Source organism: Rissa tridactyla, chromosome 7 (genome assembly GCF_028500815.1).
Source record: "Rissa tridactyla isolate bRisTri1 chromosome 7, bRisTri1.patW.cur.20221130, whole genome shotgun sequence".
Lineage (NCBI taxonomy): Eukaryota > Metazoa > Chordata > Aves > Charadriiformes > Laridae > Rissa > Rissa tridactyla.
In genome coordinates this window covers 40,217,108-40,238,809 of record NC_071472.1, presented here as the reverse complement: position 1 = coordinate 40,238,809, position 21,702 = coordinate 40,217,108, and the positions used below count along the sequence as shown (strand labels likewise).

At 46.0% G+C, this 21,702-nt stretch overlaps 1 protein-coding gene across 1 annotated transcript in view; it reads right to left on the bottom strand.

The window, feature by feature from the left end:
• The window catches only part of CPS1 (carbamoyl-phosphate synthase 1), a 108,041-nt gene that overhangs the window by 33,997 nt on the left and 52,342 nt on the right, over nt 1-21,702 (bottom strand). The window contains exons 21-26 of the mRNA XM_054207993.1: nt 20,943-21,141; nt 18,586-18,762; nt 14,188-14,306; nt 4,248-4,389; nt 2,351-2,416; nt 1,716-1,779 (exon numbers count right to left, since the gene is read on the bottom strand). Coding sequence (XP_054063968.1) covers nt 1,716-1,779; nt 2,351-2,416; nt 4,248-4,389; nt 14,188-14,306; nt 18,586-18,762; nt 20,943-21,141 — 767 coding nt within the window. The remainder of the gene's footprint in view (nt 1-1,715; nt 1,780-2,350; nt 2,417-4,247; nt 4,390-14,187; nt 14,307-18,585; nt 18,763-20,942; nt 21,142-21,702) is intronic.

Below are 21,702 nucleotides of genomic sequence, written 5' to 3'. Positions count from 1 at the left end.
GGGAGATTTAGGTTTGATATCAGGAAGACATTCTTTGCTGTGAGGGTGGTGAGCCCCTGGCCAGGTGGCCCAGAGAAGCTGTGGCTGCCCCATCCCTGGAGGGGTTCAAGGCCAGGTTGGATGGGGCTTGGAGCAACCTGGGCTGGTGGGAGGTGTCCCTGCCCAGGGCAGGGGGTGGCACTGGATGGTCTTTAAGGTCCCGTCCAACCCAAACCATCCTGTGATTCTATGATATTCCAGCCACATCCAGTGATGGTCATGTCTGAACAGTGGGAAGACAGCAAATAATTAGTAATACTAGTAATGACTGCTGTAACATAACCAGACACTGCTCCTCAGAAGGTAATGACTACATCAATACAGGCATGGTTTTGAACTCACTTTCAGGTTTCAATCATGTTAATTCTATGCACACACCTTAAAATTTACAGAGCACCCTGCTGGTCCATGCAGTTGGGTGGAATGGCTTATTTATACTGCTTTCAGGGCTGACTTTCACGCAGACAGATGCCTCTCCTAGGACAGGAGATACCCTCCTGGCAGCAAGTGAAGAGCAAGCATCGCCTTGAATATCCGAGCGATACCCCCACAGAGCACGGGTCACACACTCCAGCTCTTTTAGAGGTGCAAGTAATGGTTTTCTTTAGCAGCCTTTATTTAGTTGCAACCTCTTCCAAAGATTGCCTTGGTCTATCAAAGCCACAGAACAGGTAAGACCAAGATGAGAGCTGTACAGCTAGTCTAAGCAATTAGGAGTTCTAGGTGAACAGCGCAAAATGTATTCACATACATTGGATCAAATTATTAAACAACACTGCCACACTTTTTATGTTCATTTTTTGTAACCGTGCTACACAGCATGTTGACTGGCAGAAGCATTCACAAAAAATAAGCATAATCATGGAGTGTTCCTCCTGATTTCACTCATCTCAACATTCATACTGGAAACTGAGTTCCAAAACACAAGCTACAAACAGCAACAGGAGCGTCGCATGTGACCCACCCATCCAAGCAGAACAAATGGATGCAGTTTTAAATGTCAGCTTTCAAAAGTCACCACCACTACTTGTGAGATGCAGAGCAAAAATATTTCTGAATAACAAGCAATCTTTTTCTTGTCAATAATTGCAAGCTATTTAGAAGGATCCATGAAAAGAAAAAGTGAAAGTCATCATATACAGAATTTGGCAGTCTGTCTACCCGATAAGAGTTTCCATGAGGAAACTCTTATGCTGCATAACCATCTGAGTGGGCTGAAAAAACAGCATCCAGAGAATTGCTTATTCAAAAGCAGCTGAAGATATCAAAATATTTTCATAGTCACCTACACTTACAGTAGTAAAATGCACAGTATATAACAACATAGTCATGAGCTGGCAGTAAACATATAAGATAGGTGTGGGAGCAACAAAACTCTATGCAAGGTAACAGGTTCTCAAGACTTCACCATGCGCAAAAAGTAAGATTAAAAAAATTCCCTAAAACTTTGTGAAAATCACAACTGACAAGTGAAAAGTAATAAAATTTTTCCAGGGCGTGAAATGAAGTCTCCAAGCAAGTGTAAAAGGCAAACCTTGTGTTAGGAATTGATGTCCTGCGCACTGTGCTCTGGAGGGTTTTGTCACCATATGAGAAGAGGAACAAATGAACCACAAGAATATCCAAAGAAGGCTCGAGGGTGCAAGGAGAACAGAGGAGTTGTAAGAAAGATTTACCTATGTGATACGGTCCGCAGCCCAACACCATCACTCCACAGTCATCAAATTTTACATCATGTTCCTGAGAAGAGAGGGAGAAAAGCCATTAGGATCTGTACTCCACAGCACCTAACCCCATGCTTTTCAGAACAAGCAGTTTCTGGTGCTCAGACCATATCCAACAGTCTGGTCCTTCAGGGCTCAAGCCTGGTCTTGGTTACTGCAGTATAAGTCAAGTGCAACATTACTGGAATTAGTGGTGCTGCACCCAAACCAAAGGAGACACGGCACCTCTGGTTTGGGTATTCGAGCAGCCTAAGGAGCTGCTAAGCTGCACATAAAAATGAATGCCAGGATGACATGAGTGAAGCATGAGTTCTACATTCCCAGCACCTGACCTGTGCTCAGAGGATGCGAGTACAGGTGATACAGGACAGGATCATAACAACGTAGGGGCATTAACACCAAATGCACTGGATCAGTATTTGCGCAAGAGAAAGTTCCAGGCCTGCTGTAAGTGGATTATAGTTAACACCGTCCAAAATAATTGCTATAGAGACTGACACATCTGCAAGATCTCCAGAACTAACGTAGCACAGGGGAAAGAGATCAAACTAGACAGCAATGAGACTGTTGTTTCCAAATGTGCCTACCTGCCCGTTGTACGTGACATAGAGGTAATTAGTTACCGCTGGGTATTCTGCTGCCAGTGTGTCGATCTGTACGGGGAAGAAGAGGAGGGATTGTGACTTGGCCAGTGCCAGATCTTTCTTACATGCAGGTGTTCAGGGGTTTTTCTTTTCCCCTCTTTCCTTTTCTACTCCTATTCCTGTCCTATTATCTTCCAATCATGTCTTTCCTCAAAAGGAGGTGACCTGAACTGTCATATGCTGGCAACGCAGCGTACGCCCGGCCTTCCCCCAGACCTTACAGTTCCGTCAACAGCAGAGTCTCCCATCTCTTTCTAAGCTGCAGTTTTAGCTCCACACCTCTTTGATAAAATACCTTCACAGCCCAGGAACCTTCTACATCCATCCCTTCTTGCCGAGGCCCTCATTCTCTAGTTAGTTTGGCAGCGTTAATTACACAGACTTCCATTCCTCCAGGTCTCCTGTCCTCTTTAGCTGCACCGTCTGGGGTCTTCACACCATACTCTTGACCCCACCTCACGCCCACACTGAACACAAACGTGCCCACAACGTCACTCTGAGATCTGCCGAGCATCAGCCAGCAGTGCAAGCACTATGTATTTATGTTACAGTATAACTTGTGCTTTGATAATTAAACGGTACACAAAGCAGGAGTGGTTTTCAACCACCCCTTACATGTAGTTTTCAACAATTTCTTATGTAATTAGTCACCAGAGAGCCCAGAAGAATAATTTGCCTACTAGGCTGTTCACAAACCATTTGTGTCAACTACTTATTGCATGTTATACATGGCAACAAGTCCATCTAGGTCACAGCCCCTGCTGAAGTTCCCTGAATGAACAGCTGAAACACTTCCACACAGAATACCGAGCAGGGAACAACGTTAAAGCAGTCCTGACATGAATTTTTACATGCTATACCATTTAAAAATCTGTCCAGTCTTCACACATTTTCAGGAGCCCCCACTGGCTGTCCAAATCCTGGTGAATAATGAAGAATGTGACCTTACGTCATTAGCACGATGTAAGTGTCTGCTGCTCATTACTGTTGCTAATGCCACAACTGGTACTTCATGGCTCAAGAAGAAACATGTGCTCTGGAGCCACAAACGCAGGCGTAAGTAAAACGACCCTATTAAGGGTACCTCAGCACACAGATCAGTGCAGCACTGCAGTGCCATCCGCAGCGGACAGAATGCAGTGCAAGACCAGGCACACTTCTGTGGGCCAGGTGAGGACATAGAAGGAAAACAGCAGCTGGGGAACAGAAGGAGATTTGGCACCTGGAATTGGGCCTGAGGATACAGATGGGCTCTTTCAGAAACATCCAGTAATTTGGGTTGGGTTTTTTTTTCCCCTTTAAGGACAAAAAAGCCAGCTGGTGGCAGTTTAATAACAGCATACCTTAAATGCAGTAGCAGAACACCTAGCAAAGCACCAGTGACAGCCATGAATACTAGATGAGCTCATTACACTCGTGCTATCAGAATGAATAGCAAATGAACCCATAACAACAGCACACTTCAAATAAAGTATTACCCTGTAAAAAGTTACTACCGAGAAAAGACATTACACTTTTCATGGTCACATTGTGGTGGGCCAGAGTTTTTCCTCAAGCCAGATAGCTGCATTTCCCCCTCAGCCACACAGAATATGAACAGGAACATTCTGAGTCGCGCTTTGGGGGTGTTCATGTCATTACATTGACACCGGCAGTGCGGAAGTAACAGCTACGTGGGTGAAATTTGTTCTCCTCTAATGTCAACGTCAAAACTCCCATGGCTGTTAACAGAGATGGGGCTTCCACTTTGTTTACCTCAGCTGTTTCTAAGGGCATGGAGGTCTCCAGTTCCTTGCACTCTTGGAAGCCCCCACCATGAAGAGCGATGTTTCTCACATACCTGTTTCACCCAGGGCACTACATTCTTCCTCAGTCTCAGCCGACGGCACTGGACTTCAGTCAGCCCCAGGCATTTCCCCATCTGTTTGTCTGAGAACCCGATCCGTTTGGCTCTCCTCAGAGTCTCTTCTGGAACTGTTTCACTGGGATTAAATAAGAAAAACACCTCTGCAAGAGGCTTTACAGGGATACTTAGAAGATACATGAGTGCTTTGTGTCTTCCATACTGCGTGGAGTTGCTATAGGATCATGCACATAAAGGCAAGAAAAGAAAGAAGACCCAGCTAAGCGATGCAACCCTCACACATAAATGAACTTTTTTGCACTGGATGCCCCCCGCAAACATTTATAAGGTAAAGTCTGTAAGCAGACTGCTGATACTAGGAAGCGAAATACTTTCTTTCCTTGCATTTTTGAGACAGGAATGAGTGACTCATGATGAGGTCCATCATCTTCCAGGCAGCATTTTCCGTCAGCCTAGTACAAGGTCACCGTAACCACAACTGTATGGTCACTTACCATTACATGGTCTCCATGGAGGACCTGCAGTGATTCATCTCTTGAATTCAGTATCCCCACATCTCCATATCCAAACTTTAGCCCAATCTCTCCCTTACATTCCTCTTCCCAGTCTAAGTTTTTAAATATAGGCCTCACCAGAGTGGGCTGGATCAATAATTATTTATGTACTCATATCTCCCGCCTCTCGTTGCAGCCTCCCACTCCACACAAAGGCATGAAATTCCTGAAGCTCTGGGATGTGCCATTCAGAGGCATAACTGGGGGACACCTTGCCTCAAAACACTACAATTTGTCCCAAACAAGCCCTTATTTCTCTTGTTGAGGATGCTCTGTCTACCTTCAGAAATGGCCAGTCTTTTGAAAAAAGCATCTGACTTCAGAGACACACAGTAGAAATGCCCTTCAGGGGCTCACACACAAGGCAGGCTTTTCACTCTGACAGTCTCAAGTAGACTTTTTTCTATACGATTTGTGCTGCTTCTTGCATTATGAAAAACGGGAGAGGGGGATATAGACAGGGTAAAGCAGGGGCACCTTTTCTGTTTTCCTATTTGTAGTCACTGCCTCTCAATACTTCCATATGTTCCCATTCTCCTGGGTTTGCTTTTCAGGAGTCCAAGTTTTTGCTATTCATTTCAAATGCATTGCTTTCCCCGGCCATCTCCACAGCTCAACAGTTTCTTGCCCATTTTGCTTTTGATTTTTTCATCTTCTCCACTCCCCCTTTATTCCCTCCACCTTTTTTCTCTCCCATTCTTTGTTCCACTTTGTTTCGACTCCACCTATAACCCTTACAGTTTCTGCCTCTGTTTCTAAGCTACCTTTTCTAAGCCTAGCTTTTGCAAAAACATTAAAAAAGCCTATGTATTTTTATCAGCACTTCTGCTTTTCATCTTCATTGCCAAGAGCATCCTTGCCTGCCCAATAAATCAATATTTTATGAGCTAGTAAGCTCTGAATCAGGAAAAAGGAAATGATTAACAAACAAGCAATTTTCCTAAATCAGAGCTTTTGAATTATGTCCTTTGCTTGATGGTATTTTTAAATAAACAGCATTATGTTAGTTGAGTGGGAGGAGAGGGGTAAGGCCACTTTATTGGAATGCGTCAGGAAGCTGAAGCATGAAAGAGTCGTTCAACTGGATTTTCCACTCTGGCTTAGGCCCAGAGCTGCCCTTGGTGAGGTCAGGCCAGCATGAAACAGGTGAGAGTCACAGAAGTATCAAACCAGCTGCTCTGGGAGCAGAACTGGGGACCAGAAACCTTTGAGTTCAGATCCCTGAGTAGGTGGGTTTTCCTCTATGAATCCCCCGATGCCACCCCTCCTTCCCCTGCGATACAAGATCGGAGCGCTCCACCTGCCTATAGCAGCAGAGCGGATGGCTACCGAGGATGTGCAGAAAGGCAACGCTGGCTGTCACTGCAACCTCCTGCCCTGTGCCCTGGCGTGGCACTGCCAGCCAGACCGGCCTGCCGCAGGGCACCGCCGCAGCAGCACCACCCGCACCCGCCATCCTCTCCACAGCCCGCCACCCATCACCCCTCTCTTTCCAGCACTTCCCGCTCTTTGCTTGCGGAAGGAAACATCCTGCCTAATCCAGCAGGCTGAGCTTCCCAGGTTTTGGATTGAGTTCTGGGTGCAGAAAGACTTCCCAAAATAAGACCCAGTTTGCAACACCGCAGTACGTTACAGCCTGAGGTTCCATGCTCTGACTCCTCCACCGCAAAACTCCTCTGCTCCTCTTCAGCTCTTCCTACTTTCTGATCTCAGCTCAGAGGCAGGACTTCCTGCAGAAGCCGCGAACGCCAGAGCGAAAGGCATGGATGGGTGTTTTACAGGAGGAAACACAGCAAGCAAAATCTGCCAGTTCTCAGGCAAAACAGATGCTAGCCGCTGCTGGCTATTAGGGAGAACACAGCCACGTTAGATTTCTCTCTTAGATTCAGCACTCCCTAAGCACAAGTGAGCAGACCCAGTGACCCCAAGAAAATGAGCCTGTTTCAGTGCAGTTTGCTCCCTTGCTCTCCCTCCCTTCTGCCTCAGAAACACACGTAGCTGCCTGTCATTTGATTACTGACAGAGAAAGAAAATTGCCTTCATTTGCAGCTTGTTCCAATTCAGTTTTTTGTACCTCATTATAACAGTATCATTCATCGTCACCCCCCCCAGCAGGGTGGGTAGAAGAGAAGCAGTGATTATTTGGCAACATGAGTCATTTGCCTTGGGCTAGCAGCTTAAATTAGGTTAGGACACTTATTAATCCCTGCAAAAAGGTAACCAGCTGTGTACAGGATGACCAGTGTGCAAGAGAAAAGCTGAGTACCTAAAGGGGAAACAAAACCCTGCATTTTTTCCTCTGCTACTCTCAATGCATGATAAAGAAATGAAGAGAGATGTAGCTTTCAATGTGGCTAATCAGAAAGACGCGGTGGGAACCTCTACTCAAGCAGCACCTCTACTCAAGGCAGGAAGGGTTTTCTCATGTCTCGCTGCCACGGAGGCAACTTAATAAGGAGGAAACACACTCAGGTCACCGCGAGGCGGGAAAGGTTAGAACAGACAACCCAGCCCCGGAGATGTAACAGTTCTGCCATTTAATATTGTCACAGAAAATCGGCAGAAGTCAGACACCCAGCAGTGCTGATTCCCAAGCACTTGAAACCACAGTCTGCCATGAGATGAGGAACTGCCCAAAGCCCCCGAGGCAGCTCCCAGGAGCTGGAAGCAGGAGCAGAAGGAGCAGAGTCAGGCAGCAGAACTGCCCCACCACGCTTAAAGGGAGCTGGCTCACAGAGCCGCCAACCCTCAGCACTGCTGTGAAACCAGGCTCCTCCATTATCCAGGAATGACACGCAGCGTCATTCCTGGATAATTTCCATTTACTATTAAGGGTAATTTTTAGCATTTATATCTCAAAATTCATGGAAAGAATGTAAGAAACACTCAAACAGTAGGTAGGGTGATGCTTATCTCACAGATAGCAAAACTGAGATGTGCAGAAGCTAAGGGGTTATGGTTTCTAAGATCCAACATTGACCTAATTGTGTTCCCACAGCCTTTGCTCAAAGACAGCCCTTTCGACTTGCTGGAGACATTAAAGCCAGCAAGAGCAGAATCAGGCTGATCTCTTTGAACACTGGAGTGCAAATAACCCTTCCAAGACCTCACCAGAAATCCAGCACTAAAAAAAGAAGAAAAAAAAATATCTTAGTTCTGGCTATTCCCAAACACATGACCCAGTCCTACATCATTGCCTCCCATTTTCCCCTGGAGCATCACTTACTCTTCAAACACAGAGCAGAAAGTCTTCCAAAGATTAAACTCCCTCAGTGGTTTATAATCAATTCTGAAACAAGGGAAGATTTAGCAGCCATGATTCCAGACTCCTATAATACTCCTTTTTCCTAACATTTGCCTTTGCAAAACGACGGTCAGAAGTTTTAGAGCTTCAAAACCAGACGATTAGACTTTTGCACACTGCCATATCATTTAGTGGCTGTTCACTTCCTCGGAAAGCTAGAGTCCCCTGCATATGTTGCAATTTATAAACAATACAAGCTTTTCCCGAATGTTGCCTGTGCCTCTGTTTCAGCTTCCAGTGTTGATTTGTTGTTGGTTTTTTTTTTTTAAAATTCCACCCTGTCACCTTTGGAACTCCATCCACTCACTTTTTCTTCAGTAATAAATGATAAAAGGAAATTGAATAAATTCCACTTAATGAGGAAATTTTCACCTGGCGCAGAGGACCTGGGGAAATCTATTAACTGACTGGAGGAACACTGGCAGCATTGCAATTATCAGGAGAGCCTGCTTGCTTCAGCACGGCCCTCTCTTCCACTTGACTGGCTTTCATCTGATCCACCGCCATAGCAGTAATGCTAAATAAACGTGCCGGCAGAGAGCCCCAGCACCATATGGGAAGGAACACTCTCTTTCTGGTCTCCCAAATCAGGCTCTGCTTCATTGTAGGTACGTTGTCGAGTTTATGCCCATCCACATATCACTTAGGTGCATGTTAATGGGTCTTGATCAAAAGGATGAGGAATATTTTGTGAACTGGGAGCCAAAGCTTGAGCTGGGAGCATTTGGGACACTGCTATTGTGCCAGGTAACACCTGCCCTGCAAGCTCACAGGCTCACCCCTGCAGGGCACCTCTGGGCTACCTCAGCAGTCACTCGCACGGCTGGGACACACACCTGGGAGCTGCAAAGGTGACCACGCTCCAGCTCAGCCCACGCGTCTGAGTTCAAGACTGGCTCCTCCTGAATCCAGAGGGGGGCGGATTTAAGCCCAGACTACAGTTTCAATATGGCAAACACGGTGGACCGAAAGCAAGAAGCGCTGGAACTAAAATGCCAAATACCCAATCCTGAGAGAGCTCTTCCTCTCTCAGTAGTCATAGACATGGAAGGTTTCAAAAGCCTACTTGATTTCAGGCTGGATCATGTACAAACACATATTGTTCTTCTTTTCCTCATTGCCCCACTCTGCTTCAAGGCTCCTAGTGGCTTCCTTGATTGCTCCTGATGCTTTACAAGATTTTGAACATGCCACAATTAAAATAATGAAATCGGTGTATAAATTCTCTCCATGCTTCTCTACTCAAGAAGACAGACTGATACCATTTTCCCCTACTGAGAAGCTCGTGAGATGACTGACAAAAAGCTGTCAAAGGAGCGTTTAGGGAAGCAGGAGCTGTAAGCCAACAAATCTCGCTCACTGAACAACTATCACTCCAGCGCTCTGCATCTTCAATGTTCAGGTCCCTGGGCTAATAAATCTCCCTGTGGACATCTTCACTTCAGTAACACGAACCTGACACGGTGCCCTAAGACCCAAATGACTCACACCCAGGATTTAGCGATGCGCTGAAGCAGCAGCCCACACCAAAACACAGCCAAGAAATGGGTCATAGATGCTCCCTCAGAGCTTTTTTCCTACCCCTGCTAAAAAACAGCTTTGAGGTCTTTGCTGGGATGCCATGGTACAGCCTCCCCTGCTTCTGATATTGTTCTTATCATTTACAGAGATTCCCCAACGGCTTTTAAAGGGCGATGCCTATCTATCCTCTGTATCAGGAAAAAAAAAAGTATATTGTGTTTTTACAAATGTACAGATGCTGTGAAAGAAAATACAGTTGTGAAATTATTACCAATGGCTCTATAAGACAAATAGAAAGTACCTTATGTCAGATCCACACAACGCACAAACAACAGTGCTAAATAACTGTTTATATTATATTCTTCTCATGCACTGAATTCCTAATTTGTTCCTGAGTCCTCCCTGCCCCACAGTTCACAGGGAAGACAAAAGTAATCTTCCCAGTTAGTTAAAAGCAAGTACAACAAATATGTCAGTGACAGCTCCTCAAACACCACAAATCAGTGCAGCCTCACTCAGCATCACCAGACCTGCTCTGCTTTATACCCACACAAGATCTGACTTCTCTCTGACCTGTCCCAAAAGCACACAAGTCAGCAGAACCATTGCTTTTGAGAAGAGTGGGTGTGCAACACCCGGTGCGGAAGAGCACAGGTTATTGATAGCCTGTCTCATCTTTCCTCCCGGCATTGTTTCCCACGTCACCTGCTGGAACCAGGTTTTAACTCCAGCACCTGTATTTCTGCGGCTGCTCCACCAGAGTCATGTTTTGAAATCAAGTCATGCTTCCAGCAAGCGGCTTTCACAGCAGACCTTTCACAGACCCAAGGACATGAGCTTCGAAAAGGAATTCACAATAAGCAAATTCTTCCATGGGCCACTGAGCAGAGCACCTGGCTACAACCTGGCTACAAATGCTGGGCTGAAGTGGGTCTGCACCCTCCCACTACTCTCCGCTTCGCCTCTATTAACCTGTCTCTCCTTAAGAACGACAAGGGTGACACTCAGGACTGCACTTACCCCTTTCCAGCAAACCACAGGCCAGGCGGTGTTTTCAATCAATGCCCACAGAGCAAGGACACATTCTCCTCCAAAGCAAAGGTCTAAAGAACGATTGGTGCCACCATTTCCCACTGCCAATGGGCTGGCTAGTTTGGTATCCACCAAAAGGAAGATCTCCTGTTTTCATCAAGGTTAATTTGAAGACTTGAGCTTTAAGAAGACAGAGTTCAGTTCACTGCTCTTCCAGACTGTCTTTGAGACTGGGCAAGTCTTACCATCTCTATGCTTTGCTCCTCAACTGCAAAACAGGAGTTTCTCGTGCTTCTCTTTTCTCACTTGAATTCTACTTTACAGACTTTTATCAAGATTGAAATGTTCCTCTTTGGAAAATACACTCACACTTCTTCCTGTTGCAAGATGGTCAAATCTTCCTTGGGTTTTCCTCAAATTGTGCTCCTGGGGATGATGGTGTTACCAGACCCTACCGCAAATCTGGCTCAATCTGGTCCATAAGCCCGGCATTAAAGTCACATCTCACTCCTCATTGCCTCAGGCAGCTAGACACGGTCTGTTCAAACTTCCATCTCCTTCACGAGCCATCAGGGTGATGAACAGCCAGTGGGGTCACTTTGGGGCCCCTCCCCTCCATTTTATCTCATGGCACAGATGAGGCCAAATCTAGGGAGAGAATGTCCTGGAAACAGCATATCCTATTGCACTGCCAGTGCTCCATACACCATCGCCTGTTCACAGCCTGACAGCATGGGACAGTGCTTGCTTTTGCCATCTGTGTACGCATATGTGGTTTTGTTTGTGTGTGTGTGGTGGGGAAGGTTATAGTTAAGATTACATTAATGAAGGTATGAAGGTAATTGGTCAAAAACCAACAAAAAACCCACAATGTAAGTTCCCACTTAAAATGAAAAATACGTAAGTCACAGGAGAAACAGCAGAGGCACATGTTTGACGTGTGTGATATTACTGGATATTCTTGCAAGCACTCTCAAAATGACTTTCCTTTCCCAATTCAACTCAGGCCATTCGCTTTCCTGCAGCCAAATCATATAACCTGAAACAACTCTTTCTCCATTTTAGAGGGCCCAGAGGCAGTCAAATGGGAACACTGCTGCAGCATGACAAAAGCTGTACAGTCTCACCAGCCCCAGGTCCAATCATCTTTGGAAAGTTCACTGGGACAAACATAAACGGGGCAGAGCGTGCCCTTCCCAGTCTCTCCTGTCTCTGCAAACGGCTGCAATGCCTGTACACCACTGGGAATGGACAAAGATTTATAGGTCAGAAAGGATTTTCCCCCCATAACATTATCCCATACAACTTCCATGGATGGAAACAGATTCCCTGCACAAACCTGCAAGGTCTTCTGCTCACCTCAATCACTCCCCATGGCGAGGATGCAAGGCAGCATGCGGTATGTGAACACTTTGCTGAACTGTGCCCAAAGGCCTCCACCTGCCTCTGATCCCCCTTCCCCAGCTGTCTGCCACATCCCCTTGCTCTAGCTCTAAATGTCCTCTTGGCAGAGACCATCTCCTTGTTACCGGTCTCTGCAACAACACTGCAGGGCCCAAATCAAGACTCTTGGCAGACATGTTACTCCAACCGCACCTAAAACATCATTGCAAAGAACCCCCAAACCAATCAAGAGGCAAAAAGGAAGGGATGGATTTGACTGAACAGAGAGCAAACGTAACCAGCAACAGTGCCTGGGAACAGGGCAACTGCCTCTGGTTCTGGTAATTCTGTTTCAACAAAAGAAAGATTTAAAGCAATGGCGGTGCCACAGCCCATTCTTTTCAATTGGAAATACTCCCGTAGCACAGGTGAAACTCATGCCAGGCGTGCCGGGGACTGGGAACAGCTGGCTGCAGGAAGAGCGCACACGTGCCAAGGCTCATTTGCACCACTCAATTAGCTTTCCCTCGGCTCTTGCAGAGATGTGTTTCCTGATGTGGCTCACTGGACTAGTGTCTTAGTTCAGGTCAGAAGTGTTTTCCCCTGGCTCCTTGTCTTTGTGCCAACGTGCCTTCAACATGATGCAGCTGGAGAGTCCATCCTCTCCCTCCAACACAGGTTGTGAGGCAAGAGAGTTTCCTTGGGAAGGTTTGAACAAGGATATCGGAGTTAAAATCTGCACTGGTGAGTGAATGAGACTAAGTTAATTTATACCACCTGCAATCTGAGATGAATTGCATGAATCTGCTTACCCAGGACACAACATTAGTTGTGTATGACACAAATGCAAGGTCGGATGCTGCAGAAGGGCTTGCTGCAGCAGGCTGGCTACACAGTCTGCTGCCCGGCCACCACAACGATGGAAAAGTTTGTGGAATGGTAGCAGCTACTGATCACACACTAGTAGTAGTATCACCTGCCTCCCACAGTGGAGAGAGGGAAAGCGACCTCAGTGATACAGGAAAGTTCGGCATGATTAGACTCTGTGGAGCAATACTGGATTAATACCAGCCGAGGATGGGGCCAGCCTCTGGCGTCCCAAGTGCATCATTCCACAGCATGCCAATCCATCAGTAAGGAAATAAAACTGATTCTGGATATACTGTTTTTCTTCCTCAGGAGCTGTACATAGATATATTTAAGGCACTTGAGACAAATGCAACATGACACGGATGTTAGAAGGCAAAAACTTGCGCAGCCAAACAATAGATTTCTGTAAATAATCAAGCTACTCCTTCTCTTCAACATCTCCCTCCACACTTATTTTTGTTTAGCTCCAGATCCAGCTTGTTCCGGAGGCAAGGGAGAGCAAAAGCTGCTCAATGAAAGCTGCGAAGCTGGTCACACAACAGCAATCTCAGCCGAGGCACAGCCAGCGCCCAGCACCACCCTGGCTGCGGCGCGCTCCCAGTGCCACCCTGTGGCACCTCAGTTCCTGAGGCTGGAACTGAAATACAGCCCAGCGCTTTAATTTACTGCCCTCTTTCCTGCTTACTTTTATACGGTCATTTTTCATGAAGAAAGAAGAAGATTTATATTTAAATATGTCTGGAATTATAGATGTTCGAAAGTGCAGTACAAAAGCAACACATACTGCATGATCACAGCGAGGCAGAAAAGCTTAAAAATCAATTGGCCAGGCCGGAAAAAAACGCAGTGCAGTAAGTTAGGGCACGTCCTGCACCTGAAGGCTGACTCTGCCCTAGGCACCCACACACAGCCTGCTGTTACTCAACCCAGGCCATCCGCCTTCCCAGCCTCAGCCTCAAAGATACAGGGAGGATTTTCCAAAATACGCTGGAAATTCCATAATCCCCGAGAACCACCGAGATGCCTAAACACTCAAAGAAGTTCTTTAACCAAAAAAGAGCGTTCTCTGAAATTTCCTCTGTCCTGCTGAGGCAGTGAATTTGGTTTTAAGACAACACTGCTTGCTCTGAGCACCGAAATAAGCTTCTAGCATTGACCACATCTGTGCTCAGGGGTCTGTCACAGGTTCCCCAGCAGAAGGATCCCCAGAAGGACCACTGTATCCTAGGACAAGGCTATTGGTTTTTCTTACCTGTTCGCTTCCTTCAGGATCTTCTCCATGTTCACAATGCCACGCATCTTATACAGGAACCACTTGTCAATGGCTGTGAGTTTGTGAATAACATCCACAGGGATGTCGTTCTCCAAAGCCTGCCAAGAAGAGGAGAGCACCAAACAGACCCTTGAATACATGCTTCGCAAACATAGATTTAGCCTGAAAATAGGTAGCAGCAACTATATCAAGACATAAAAAGTATGGTAGACTATGCTGGACAAATCAAAGGTTCATCTTTGAGACAGGATCCTGTCTCCCACAGCAACAGAAAACATGCCCCTCAAGCAGTGTCAGGAGGCACCAGCCTCTTCCGTTCATGCTTTGGTACCAAAAACTGGCTTCTGTTTGAGCAAGAGAGACATAATTTGTTTTTTACAGACCCAGTAGCCAAGCTTAAACTGATGGCAACAAGGATTGGTGGCCACTGAATACGTGCCTTAGCTAACTACAGAGAGGCAAATTCAGCCTGAAGTTCTGACCCCTCCATCTGCACCCCTTATCATCTCACGTTCCCTAAACCTCAGACCCACTGCCTACCTCCCAGCTGCAAACATTAAACAGGAAGGTCCTGATTCTCAGCTGTGGAGGGACTCTGCTTTGGAGCATAAACCTTGTTTTACCCTTGAAATACAAGGCTGAATCAAAGCACGTAGCCTTGAAATACCTCTGAAGAAAGGGGAAGTCCAGTCCTGGGTGGCACTTTGCAGCTACAGTGTAACTCCAGCTTCTCTTACTGTATCTCAAGTTCACGTTAAGATTGTACAAATTCCCCTGCCTTATGTTGTCAGGGCTAGTTTTATTTTTTTTATTTTATTTTCATCCAACTATTTGCAACCACGGGATAAAAAGGAACCCCACAGAGCTATTATTCATAACACAGTGGATTACAGGACACTACAGTATTAAAATATCTCAGATGAATATGCCAGAGCGCTCCCCGGTATGACACAGTTGTATCTTCTATCACTGATATTTCCTGGGTCTCACCAGCGGTGCACAGTTACAAGTCTCCTGATAAAACAACTATAATCAACCATAATGATAACACCGGCACTGTGTTTTTGCTGAGCCGAAGTAATCAGGCTCATTAATTTGTTACCACGCTTAATTGTTTTCTTGCAGGGCAGCATCCCTGGCATGAAGCCAGAGCAAAGCCACTGAAGAAAGCTCCAGCATTAATCCAGGAATGAGCTAGGCCCACTGCACCCTGGCATTATCCCTCCAGATTATCAAGCTGTGGACACACTGTTGTTCTGTCACTGCACACTTCAGCACAGTGACGAGGAGCCTTCGCGCCGGCTGAGAGAAATGCACAGGTCACTCCAGCGCTGTGCTCCAAGAGGGCACCACCCGCACGGACAAGGGATGGGTAACAGCCCTCATCGGGCACTGCAAAATACCGACGCCACCTTCTACCTTTTCTAAAGGATTTCCAGGCAGCTTGCCGTGGTCTCCCTCTCACAACTATTCTCCTGTCCTGAGAAGTACTAAGCTGCTGACTTGGATATCCTTGCTTGCTCACAGCAGCAGTGAAAATCTCTACTGCACATTTTGCTTCTTTAGAGTAACGGGTCGCCTCCACACCAAACCTTCATCTGGCGCTTGTCACCCACCAGGCACTGCTCTTCCAAACACCTGCAAAGAGAAGCCTGGGGCCATCACAGCAGTCCCCGAGCAGAGGCAACCACAGGGCTAGGCTTCTCACACATTCCTGGTATGAGGCAACTCATAAGGGATCCCTCCCATCCTGATTCCTTAGTGCTTCGAGGGCAAGGTCACGCTGCCACATTAGAGGGACACGAGCATGTCTTTCCTCTGCACATCTATTTTCACAAGACGCGTGCAGACTTGCACGTCTTGAGGATCTCCAACCTTCAGTCAATGGTCCCTGAGCCACACATACACACACAGGTAGCCCGACCACACACACTTAATCTGCTTAGGACACTTTATTTAAGAGTCCTAGGGATCCTCAAGGGAAACTGAAAAAAACAAATGCCTTCCCCTCCTTAATCAGAGGTGGGGCAGAGAAGATAAACCATCTTCACCCCTGTGGCGTAAATCTGGAGACTGGGAGAGAAGAATGAGTTCATAGACAGTTCTTGCTCCCAAATCACCACACTACAGGGGCAAATCAGGTTTCCGGGAAGAAAATCCCTGTAGGATTTGATCAGAAGCCCTGGACAGCACTCGATGGCTTTACTCTATTCAAACAGCCTAAACACACCAGGGAAGAAGGAGGAGGGAGCCACAGCAGGACAGCATGACTTTAGAGCCTTGCTCACTCTCAAGAGTGTCCCATCCAGTAGACACTGGTCCCATGCTGGGAAGCCAGGGGGGTTATAGGACTGCCTTCACACCGCCAGACAGGGAGCAAGCCTGGTCTCCAGGCCAAGCAACAGAAGGCAGCAGAGCCACCTGTGCTGTCTCTAGGGCTCGCACCCTTCTTCCTTCAGTCCCTCGTTCCTTCTTTTACATGACAACAGGGAGGCCCATTACAACAGCAAGAGCTCTGAATGGCAGCTGAGCTCCCTTCCCTTTCCCCTGAACCATTACTGTTCTCATCAGCCAACAGACAAAGGCGAGAGAAAAGGCAAAAAGCCTTGGAGAGTTGACTAGTGGGGCTTGTGGGGGAGGAGAGGACATACAAGGAAGCTCCATCCTGTTTCAAACAAAGCTGACTGCTAACGGGGACTAACTGTTGGCTTTTAAATGTCAGCAAGCTGGAAAGGGATTTCCAGGCAGGCAGCCCCAGCTGCCAGGAGTACTTCTCACTGATATTGCTTGCCTCGGTTATTAACAGGGACGAATTAGTGCACTGTGTCAGGCAGAAGCAGCTCTTTACAGAGAGGGATTAAGACTTTGATCTTGCTTTTTTCAACAGCTCCCAGTGAAAATGCCACCAGCTGGGAACACCCAGAGTGTTCAGTGGGGCCCAAACTCACCTTCATCTTCTCAGATCCCCTGTGTTAACATGGGGCTAAGATTAACCTTTCATAAAAGCTCTCTGAGACACTCGGAGACAAGCAGCAAGATTTTTCTTTCAGTTACAAGAGAAAGCTCTAATAAAGACCAAGCACAGCTGCTGAAGGATGTTCTACACTTATGAAGACATGCATTTCCCCAGCTTGAAAAGCAAGAGTCAACAGCTGGACAAGCCACACGTTTATAGAACATCTTGTGCCTTTTGTTCAGGCCATTTATAAGAGGAACAGCTACGTGAAAACCTTTTTACAAATACAGCACAACCTCAGCTCCCCACACTCATGTGAAGGATGTAATGAGATGTTTCTAAACGTGAGCACAAAGGGCTTAAAGACTCCACCACACAAAGTCAGGGGCACAAAGAATAGTAACTGGGTGATCCCTGCCAGGAAGGTCTGGATTCTTAAAAACCCCCAACAGGTAAGTATGAGCTATAAAAGATAGCTGTCCCTTCCTCCTCATAGAGGGCATGGACAGATGGACAAGCTAGCTGCAGCAAAACCAAAGTGTGAAATTGCACCTACCTGGTGAAGTAACTAACCCCACGTTTACTAAGTGATATACACAGGCAAACACCACGGAGCTGAAGGAAGAAATAATTTCACACCCTGACTTCCCTTACAGTAACAGCCCCCGTTACCCAGCCACCTTGAAAGATGATTTGCCCAGTGTGACAGGAGGTTAAAAGAATGCTAGGGAACTTGAGCCTATTTTCAAAGAACAGGGGATTTCCTGTATGCTAAATTTAACATAGAGCTTTATTTTTTTTTTTTTTTTAGTCTCAGGCCCATATCAATGCAACAATTGCAAAAAGGCAGTGCTCTCTGACTGCAGCTTGCCATTCTTTATCATGCTTTGTTTCAGTTCTCAAAGGGCTCTTCATTTTTTTTCCTTCTTCCCTTCCTAGAAATTAATGGTAATCTGAAAAACTGGCCAACTTTGACACTTACACTAGCATAAATCAGGGCAGAACATTAGCCAATATTTAGCAAACAATTATAGGAACAAGTGAAGGAAAATGATCCAGGTGTCCACCAACACTCAGCTACAAACTGAAGTTTCAGGACACAGGAACGCACCTGCTGCTGAATGCAATGAGCACTGGCTAAGATCGTACCAAACACATTACCTGAATACAGAAGATGCAGGAAAATACAGATGTCAGCAGGAAAAATTAAAGTCATATACCCACCCAGCTATTATGTTCTGCAAAGGAAATTACACGCGATAGAGAATATCTGTACTTCAACAGCAAGGATCCTACACAAGGTGGTCTCAGCGCGCTTGACACAGGGAAGCAAGTAGGTAAAGAATGTGTCACCTCAGTTGACCCAATCTGGTAGATTTAACCCAAGGGACATAAGTCAAGGGCTTTCTATCTTTTGTTACCTTGGCTATTGCATATATCCGAGTGCTGGACGGCTCGGAGAGTTCCTTCTGGACATCTATGATGTCTGGCCAGGCTTTATTCATGGGCAGATGTGAAGTGAAGCCATCTACAGATGGATGACACATTCTCAGGGCCTTTTGGAAGCTCTCTTCAAAAGTACGTCCAATAGCCATGACCTGTAACGGAGAGCACTTCCACATTAGCTACGGTGAGCTGTTGCCCAGCTATCCTCTAACAGCAGAGGCGTGCAAATTTAAACCACGAAGATAGGCATACAGAAAGATTACAGCCTTTGGACCTCCTCCGTAAGACAGTCCTGCTGGCTTGAAGACAGGCACAGCTGACTGAGCCTTGGAAGTCCCACTTCCAGGCCTGACTCTGATGATACCATCAACAGAGAGTTTCAGACAAGTGCCTGCTTTCTGCTTTCGTCTCCCTGTCCGTAAAACACAGGAAGGCACTGCTCTCTGCAAACTGCTTTGAAGCACTTTAGTAGAGAGAAGCATTACGGAGCAGCACGGGTGTAGTAATATAGCAGGATATTTCTGTTTAACAACCTGTTAGAGATAGAAACTCACAGCGGGAATTCTAAGGTTCAGAAGAAATCTGCTCCTCTTCTTTAAATTACATTTAACAGTGACTCTCCCCTGTGAGGACTCTCTTAAAGGATTACTCCTCATTGGCATAGCAGCACTGGGGTTTCCCTCCTTCAATCTTGACACCACATCTAATATGAAAACAAGCCTTCCTCTGTGGAAATCTGTGAGGTAACAGAGCCCTTTCTCAAATTTCAACATTTTTATTTCCCAGTGCAGTGAAACCCTAACAGCATAAAAATCTTCTCAAACACAATGCTGAAAAATGTCAAAGAAAAAAATAACATTATTTTCTCTTTTCTCACCGCTCCAGGCCCACTGCCCAGCACAACAGAGCTCAGGAAGAAACAGCCCAGGCCAGACTGCTCAATTGATAAAAATGCGGCAGGTGCTGTGGTCTGGCTTCAAGCTCAGGGCCAGGGAGACAACCACGCCATGCTAATAGAGACACCACGGCAAGAAGCTCTTTGCTTCAAAGACACCCTCTTCTACTCACAGGTCCTGGAGACTAACTTCTTTTCCAAGTGCTTCTCCCCGCCGCCAACTGCATCTCTAAACCTTCTCCATCCCTGTTTCAGTTCACCCCCAGCTCACAGACCTGCACGGGTAGAGCGCTGACTTTTCCTGTATCTCCCCCCTCCCTTTACCCAACATCCGCCTTGAGAAGGCCGGGGGGTACATGCACTTCTGCTTGTGTGACATATGACCACTGGAAGGACTCAATTCTTCCTCCTGCAAATGTGTACGTCCAGGAAGCATTTACAGCTGACAGTGCCCAGGACAACTGTATTTAGGAACCCCAGCTCCACAGAACAGTCCAAAACCCCCCATATTGGTAAGCATCAGCTCACTGAAAAAAAAAAACCAAACCAAAAACGACACCACCTCATTGCCATTAAAAGCCAAAACCGCCACTGGAAAATCAAGTTCTAAATAATCCTTCCAGTTGTGATGAAGGCGTGTTGTCTCAGCAAGACAGAATTGATGTTAGGAAGGTCTCACGTGTCAAAATAACTTAATAAAATAGCTACTTGAAAAGCATTAAGAAAAAAAGGCAACTGGAAAAAATACACAATTAATTATTTTGCTTTGGGAGCTGACATGTAATTAACTAATTCAGTGGGTAATTTACCCATTTTGCTTCACTTCTCTCCTCTTACAACACGGTCTGAAAAAGCTTACGTTAAAAGGTAAGGGTTTAAAAGTCACACTGCCATGTTCCAGATAGAAGAGACTTAATCACTAAGAGAAATTATAACTCTAAAGTTATAATCTCTATAAAAAGATTACAGGTTGTGTTTGTATTTCAAGAGTCGAAGTAGGCTGAGATTTGGCATATGGTTTTAACAGGATAAATAGCTATGGGAACAACTGAGAGCTGTGGCATATTGGCATCACTGAAAAATCTTAGACTACAACTCCTGAAGTTATGCTCTAACTGACCACCACCACAGAACCCACACCAAAAAGAATTCTGAGCCTTGTAGTGAGTGTGAGGAATGAAGCCAACCTCAGGTGATCCAAAGTGGGGGTCTTCCCTTAAGAGTAAATCGTTTACGAATCTACACTGTGATATCCAAGATTACACACTCCTAACTCATTTCAATTAATTACAGTACTCAATAAAAATCATTTGAGCTGAATGAATATCTTCAAAAGCCATCAGGCCCCCCAAAATAGATCTTCTGAGAGTTTCCAAGAAAGAAAAATGATTTTCCCAAGCAACGGGATGGAAGGGAAGGAGAGGGTCTTGCACTCACCTCTCCCACACTCTTCATGGAGCTTCCAATCCGGTTGGACATATGCCGAAAACGGTCCAAATCCCAGCGGGGTATCTTGGTAACGACATAATCCAGGCTGGGCTCAAAGCAGGCAGAGGTTTTTCCTGTCACCACATTCTTGATTTCTGGCAAGGGGATCCCCAAGGCAATTTTGGCTGCAATGAATGCTAATGGATACCTGCCATAGAGGGAAGGTAGAGAATGGCAGAGTGGGAAGTACTTTGCTTTTGCAAATCTCCCAGGAGTGGATCAAATTAAACAGATGTGAGGCGTTTGTCTCTCCTCAATGGAACAGAAGGTTACTGTGCTCAAGCACAGCAGGGCCTCTCCAGCTTCCTACGAATTGTAGGGCTACCTAGATCTGGGAATTGCTTTATTATCTGCAAACCCACCACTTAAATATGTGTCACACCCACAGTGCTACCACAGACAGATATGCTTTGCTTTAAGTCTGTCATCCAAAAACAAAACAACCAAGCGCCCACCGTCCAACATCATGGTTTATCTCCAGTCTGCTATGGCACTTCAACAACCACAAGAGCTGTTGAGAACTGCAAATTAGAGATTAATTTGTGCCTCTCAACAGCATCTGCAAAGTACAATTAAGAAGCCAATTTTTAAACAGCCTGCTCTGACCATCCTTATCTTGATTAGTTTATGATTAGCCAACAAAACAAAGGCAGCTCACAATGCCATTTGCATCAATCTGACAGACAGCTCATTAATAACTATGTCCTCT